General features: G+C 50.0%; 2 protein-coding genes across 2 annotated transcripts; both read right to left on the bottom strand.

The window, feature by feature from the left end:
- Positions 1-2905: 2905 nt before the first annotated feature.
- Positions 2906-3508, bottom strand: LOC139071649 (uncharacterized). The gene has a single exon (XM_070554452.1). It carries the CDS (start codon positions 3506-3508, stop codon positions 2906-2908), a length of 603 nt encoding a protein of 200 aa, XP_070410553.1.
- Positions 3509-3559: 51 nt separating this feature from the next.
- Positions 3560-4327, bottom strand: LOC139071648 (uncharacterized). Its single transcript, XM_070554451.1, has one exon. The coding sequence runs from the start codon at positions 4325-4327 to the stop codon at positions 3560-3562; it is 768 nt and encodes a 255-aa protein (XP_070410552.1).
- Between the last annotated feature and the right edge of the window lie 2632 nt (positions 4328-6959).

Raw genomic sequence — 6959 nt, 5'->3', positions numbered from 1 at the left:
ATACACAACAGTTGATGTGTCTTCATCCCCCGAAATATCTTTCTTGTCTAGGGCAATTTTCCGTCCGCTCAACTCTATGGAACCGTTTTTCTCATTTGGCAAGACCGTGTTCTACTGTGGAAGTTTTTAAAAAGCAGTTAAAAACCATCTCATAAAGGGAGAGCATGTATAGTAACTTTTCATTTTATTTAGTAGTAATATTCTGTTTGAAGGTATTAATGGTCTGTGTGGTTTTTTTAGTTAAATTTATGTGTACTAATCCCCTTTCATTTGCTTGTTCGTGCCATTGTATTTTGCTATGTTTTAAATATCTTAGTACTTGCAAATTTGATTTGATTAAGAACTATAGGTGGGGGCTTTATATAAGCTGAATTTGGCTTTTGCCCTCTCCTGCACTGTATATTTTTTAAATATATTTCTTATTCTCATGTTCATGTTGTATATTTTATTGTGTGAATAAATAAACAAACATAAACAATGGGTTAGGAGTTGGTTAGGGTTAGCCTCACCCTAACCTAGGCGGATGGCTTCCATGTTGCATTAGTGATGGATAGAAATAAAATACCTTTCTGAAGACCAACATTTCTGTTGACAATATTCATTTTTATTGGTCTGATGTAAGATTCTCATGTTCTAAAACACTGAATTTAGGCTTTTCCTCATCGTTAGCCACAATCCTCGCAATTACAGGAAATAAAGGCTTGGAATATTTAACTGAGTAATGAATAAGTTTCACTTTCTGATGAGATGCATAATTTACTGTCTTTCAGAATATTCGAATATTTTTAGACGAATGTTGGTTTTTGGTGTGATTTTCAGCCTTCATAGTGCACTCAATTGGGAAAATACTTTTCTTTTTCTTTGTTTTCTTTTTTTAATTGTGTTACTGAAGTTATTATACATTCAATATGTCTTAAATATGTTTCTCATGTTGTGACCAAGCTTTTCTGCTCTTCCTCTCTTTCTGAATCAGTGGATCTGTTAGGACGATAATTTATTACCACCTGCCCTCAAAACAGATGGGAGGAGAAAATAACAGCAAATAAAGTATTTGTCTGATTTTTACAACTGGGTGAGAGCTCGGTGTTTCCAAATAATTCATGTTTTATGACATTCCTCATGAATCCAGACTGTTCTTTTTGTTTTGACTTGAGTTTTGGAGGAGCAGCGTGGACGTCTGGCTACCTGCTGAGATAAAAACCTGCTAACCAGTGACATGAGGATCAGGCTGTTGGTGAAACTGAAGTGCTATTTGTGCAGTTCCTCTGGTAAATTAGCCGCCGACTAATGAACAAGCATCAGAAGATGTAAACAGACTTTAATGAAACAGAAGATCTAATTGGGTTAGAGCGCCCAGTTTTAATGTAATGCTCATTTAGTCCACATTACTGTCCCACCTGGTTAGCCACACACGCACAAAGAGGAACACCTGGGAATATTAAAAATCACTTTACAGATGTTATCATAGTGTCCGGCACAGAATAACAGCAGGATCATCAATGGAATTGTTTTTATTATGAAATCAGGCTGGTGTGCTGTCATCAAGGAGCCTGAAATGTGACATGATTTATGTTGAGAATGTAATTCCAATATCCAGTAAATTACCACCAAAACCAGCGGGAATAGCTTTAAATCAGTCCTGGGGACGTTTTTTTCTGATATGTGAGTATCTTACCTGCAGTAGATGACAGTCAGATTGATCTCATATATTCTGAAGGGGACATATTTTACCTTTTATAAGGTATTAATAGTTCTATGGTCAATACAAAACATGTTCATGAAGTTCTTTGCACTAAATCTATTTCACAAAAGGTAGTTTCTGAAGCTCTTTACTCTACATTTTAAGTACCTTCCAGAGTGAGTTGTTTCAGGGCACTGTTGCTTTAAGAAAACAAGCTCTTACTGGCCACGCCCACCCATCCTCTGATTGGCTGCTATGAGGTGAGGAGCTTGGATGTCATAGGATGGGCTCGGCGTAAAGCCCAACCTGTGAGGAGGGAGTTTTCACAAATTTTCTTTATTGTGACATCACAATACGGAACATTCTCAAACAGTTCATTTTAGGCATAACATTTCACTCAAGAAACCAGTTGTTTAGTATTTATTCGTGTTTAAAGAGTTTTATAATGCCGTAGAGACCCAAATGGCTGCACAAAAAGATGTAAAAGGTGATATTTTCATAAAATGTCTCCTTTAAAGGCACACCTGGCAGTTTTGCTTGTTTTTAGCACTCCCAAGTGTCTATTTAATAGAACCAAAAGCAAAACTTATCTCCTCGCTGTGCGTTTGTCTTTTCAACATATTAATCTGAAACAAAACAGCTGAAGTGTCTCCCCAGCCTTCATTAGTGTCTACAGGGCTGATTCATCACTCAATCAAACAAATCAGCGGTGTTCATGATCTAAAACATGCTGGAACCAGACTGCAGCTCCAGGTATGTCGGCTCCATTTTTTTTCTAACAGACCAGACCAGCACTCTGAAGTTGCAAGTGTAGTATTCTGGCCACAAAGGGTGTTGGGGATCTGAGTGATATTTCATTAACCTAGAGACAGCAGTAGCTCAGTAGGTTGCCCAGTAAATGGAAGGTTGCAGGTTGAATCCAAGCTCCGATCAGAGAATGCTGCTGTTGTGTCCTTGGGCAAGACACTTAACCCACCTTGCCTGTCAGTGCACCTCAGGGCAGCTGTGGCTCCATCGTAGCTCATCCCCACCAGAATGTCTGAGTGAATGACTTATTTCTTTGTGAAGCTCCTTCCACCAAAACTCAAATCCATCAACCTTGTAAAGGGTCACTTTGAAAAATCTGCAAAATATGGCTTTAATAGCTCTTTTCCATCGCCAAGTCTAGAACGGTCCGGTCTAGTTATTTTTGGATCAGTGTGTTCCGGTATGGGTCTGGAACTTTCAGACGAGCGTTTTGATCGCAGTTTGGGCCGTGATGTCGGCAATTTGGGCCATCGCGTTGGCAGCTTGAGCCGTCACGTTGGCAGTTTGGGACATCTCATCTGCAGTTTGGCCCGTCACGTCGGCAGTTTGGGCTGTCACGTCGGCAGCTTGAACCGTAACGTCAGCAGTTTGGGCCGTCACGTCAGCAGCTTGAGCCATCACGTCGGCAGTGTGGGACGTCACGTCGGCAGTTGAGGATGTCACGTTGGCAGCTTGAGCTGTCACGTTGGCAGTTTGGGACATTTCATCGGCAGTTTGGGCCATCTCGTCGGCAGCTTGAGCCGTGACGTCGGCAGTTGGGGACGTCACATCGGCAGTTTGAGCTGTCACGTTGGCAGTTTGGGATATCTCGTCGGCAGTTTGGGCTGTCGCGTCGTCAGTTTGGGCCATCAATTTGACAGTTTGGGACAACTCGTCGGCAGTTTGGGCCGTCACTTTGACAGTTTGGGACAACTCGTCGGCAGTTTGGGCCATCACGTTGGTAGTTTGGGACGTCACGTCGGCAGTTTGGGCCATCACGTCAGCAGCTTGAGCCGTCACGTCGGCAGTTGGGGACGTCATGTCAGCAGTTTAGGCCGTCACTTTGGCAGTTTGGGCTGTCACTTTGGCAGTTTATGCCGTCGCGGCAGCAGTTTGGGCCGTCACATCGGCAGTTTGGACCATCACTTTGACAGTTTGGGACAACCCGTCGGCAGTTTGGGCCATCGCGTCGGCTGTTTGGGACGTCACGTCGGCAGTTTGGGCCATCACGTCAGCAGCTTGAGCCGTCACGTCGGCAGTTGGGGACGTCATGTCGGCAGTTTGGGCCGTCACTTTGGCAGTTTGGGCCGTCACGTCGGCAGTTTGGACCGTCACTTTGACAGTTTGGGACAACTCGTCGGCAGCTTGAGCCGTCACGTCGGCAGTGTGGGACGTCACGTCGGCAGTTGAGGATGTCACGTTGGCAGCTTGAGCTGTCACGTTGGCAGTTTGGGACATTTCATCGGCAGTTTGGGCCATCTCGTCGGCAGCTTGAGTCGTGACGTCGGCAGTTGGGGACGTCACATCGGCAGCTTGAGCTGTCACGTTGGCAGTTTGGGACATCTCGTCGGCAGTTTGGGCCGTCACGTCGGCAGTTTGGACCGTCACTTTGACAGTGTGGGACGTCACGTCGGCAGTTGAGGATGTCACGTTGGCAGCTTGAGCTGTCACTTTGACAGTTTGGGACAACTCGTCGGCAGCTTGAGCTGTCACGTCGGCAGTTTGGGCCATCACGTCAGCTGTTTGGGACGTCACGTCGGCAGTTTGGGCCATCACGTCAGCAGCTTGAGCCGTCACGTCGGCAGTTGGGGACGTCATGTCGGCAGTTTGGGCCGTCACTTTGGCAGTTTGGGCTGTCATTTTGGCAGTTTATGCCTTCGCGGCGGCAGTTTGGGCCGTCGCGTCGTCAGTTTGGGCCATCACTTTGACAGTTTGGGACAACTCGTCGGCAGTTTGGGCCGTCACTTTGACAGTTTGGGACAACTCGTCGGCAGTTTGGGCCATCACATCGGCAGTTTGGGCCGTCACTTTGGCAGTTTGGGCTGTCACTTTGGCAGTTTATGCCGTCGCCGCGGCAGTTTGGGCCGTCACGTCGGCAGTTTGGACCGTCACTTTGACAGTTTGGGACAACTCGTTGGCATTTTGGGCCGTCGCGTCATCAGTTTGGGCCATCACTTTGACAGTTTGGGACAACTCGTCGGCAGTTTGGGCCGTCACTTTGACAGTTTGGGACAACTCGTCGGCAGTTTGGGCCATCACATCGGTAGTTTGGGACGTCACGTCGGCAGTTTGGGCCATCACGTCAGCAGCTTGAGCCGTCACGTCGGCAGTTGGGGACGTCATGTCGGCAGTTTGGGCCGTCACTTTGGCTGTTTGGGCTGTCACTTTGGCAGTTTATGCCGTCTCGGCAGCAGTTTGGGCCGTCACGTCGGCAGTTTGGACCATCACTTTGACAGTTTGGGACAACTCGTCGGCAGTTTGGGCCTTCACGTCGGCTGTTTGGGACGTCACGTCGGCAGTTTGGGCCATCACGTCAGCAGCTTGAGCCGTCACGTCGGCAGTTGGGGACGTCATGTCGGCAGTTTGGGCCGTCACTTTGGCAGTTTGGGCTGTCACTTTGGCAGTTTATGCCGTCGCGGCGGCAGTTTGGGCTGTCACGTCGGCAGTTTGGACCGTCACTTTGACAGTTTGGGACAACTCGTCGGCAGTTTGGGCCATCACGTCGGCCGTTTGGGACGTCACGTCGGCAGTTTGGGCCATCACGTCAGCAGCTTGAGCCGTCACGTCGGCAGTTTGGGCCGTCACTTTGGCAGTTTGGGCTGTCACTTTGGCAGTTTATGCCGTCGCCGCGGCAGTTTGGGCCGTCACGTCGGCAGTTTGGACCGTCACTTTGACAGTTTGGGACAACTCGTCGGCAGTTTGGGCCGTCGCGTCATCAGTTTGGGCCATCACTTTGACAGTTTGGGACAACTCGTCGGCAGTTTGGGCCGTCACTTTGACAGTTTGGGACAACTCGTCGGCAGTTTGGGCCATCACATCGGCAGTTTGGGACGTCACGTCGGCAGTTTGGGCCATCACGTCAGCAGCTTGAGCCGTCACGTCGGCAGTTGGGGACGTCATGTCGGCAGTTTGGGCCGTCACTTTGGCTGTTTGGGCTGTCACTTTGGCAGTTTATGCCGTCTCGGCAGCAGTTTGGGCCGTCACGTCGGCAGTTTGGACCATCACTTTGACAGTTTGGGACAACTCGTCGGCAGTTTGGGCCTTCACGTCGGCTGTTTGGGACGTCACGTCGGCAGTTTGGGCCATCACGTCAGCAGCTTGAGCCGTCACGTCGGCAGTTGGGGACGTCATGTCGGCAGTTTGGGCCGTCACTTTGGCAGTTTGGGCTGTCACTTTGGCAGTTTATGCCGTCGCGGCGGCAGTTTGGGCTGTCACGTCGGCAGTTTGGACCGTCACTTTGACAGTTTGGGACAACTCGTCGGCAGTTTGGGCCATCACGTCGGCCGTTTGGGACGTCACGTCGGCAGTTTGGGCCATCACGTCAGCAGCTTGAGCCGTCACGTCGGCAGTTTGGGCCGTCACTTTGGCAGTTTGTGCTGTCACTTTGGCAGTTTATGCCGTCGCCGCGGCAGTTTGGGCCGTCACGTCGGCAGTTTGGGCCGTCACTTTGGCAGTTTGGGCTGTCACTTTGGCAGTTTATGCCGTCGCGGCGGCAGCTTGAGCCGTGACGTCGGCAGTTGGGGACGTCACATCGGCAGCTTGAGCTGTCACGTTGGCAGTCTGGGACATCTCGTCGGCAGTTTGGGCCGTCGCGTCGTCAGTTTGGGCCGTCACTTTGGCAGTTTGGGCTGTCAATTTGGCAGTTTATGCCGTCGCGGCGGCAGTTTGGGCTGTCACGTCGGCAGTTTGGACCATCACTTTTACAGTTTGGGACAACTCGTCGGCAGTTTGGGCCATCACGTCGGCTGTTTGGGACGTCACGTCGGCAGTTTGGGCCATCACGTCAGCAGCTTGAGCCGTCACGTCGGCAGTTTGGGCCGTCACTTTGGCAGTTTGGGCTGTCACTTTGGCAGTTTATGCCGTCGCGGCGGCAGTTTGGGCCATCACGTCGGCAGTTTGGGCCATCACGTCAGCAGCTTGAGCCGTCACGTCGGCAGTTGGGGACGTCATGTCGGCAGTTTGGGCCGTCACTTTGGCAGTTTGGGCTGTCACTTTGGCAGTTTATGCCGTCGCGGCGGCAGTTTGGGCCGTCACGTCGGCAGCTTGAGCCGTCACGTCGGCAGTTTGGGCCGTCGCGTCGGCAGTTTGGGAAGTCGCGTCGGCAGTTTGGTATATTGCGTCGTTTGGGACGTAGCGTTGGCAGCTTGGGATGTTGCGTCGTCAGTTTGGGCCGTTGCGTTGGCAGTTGCTTCAGCAGTTTGGGCGATCACATTGGCAGTTTGAGACGTTGCTTCGGCAGTTTGGGTCGTCTCGTTGGCAGGCGAGGTTAAAC

Source organism: Nothobranchius furzeri, chromosome 9 (genome assembly GCF_043380555.1).
Source record: "Nothobranchius furzeri strain GRZ-AD chromosome 9, NfurGRZ-RIMD1, whole genome shotgun sequence".
In the NCBI taxonomy this organism is placed as follows: Eukaryota; Metazoa; Chordata; class Actinopteri; order Cyprinodontiformes; family Nothobranchiidae; genus Nothobranchius; species Nothobranchius furzeri.
This window is presented reverse-complemented; position numbering and strand designations above follow the sequence as displayed.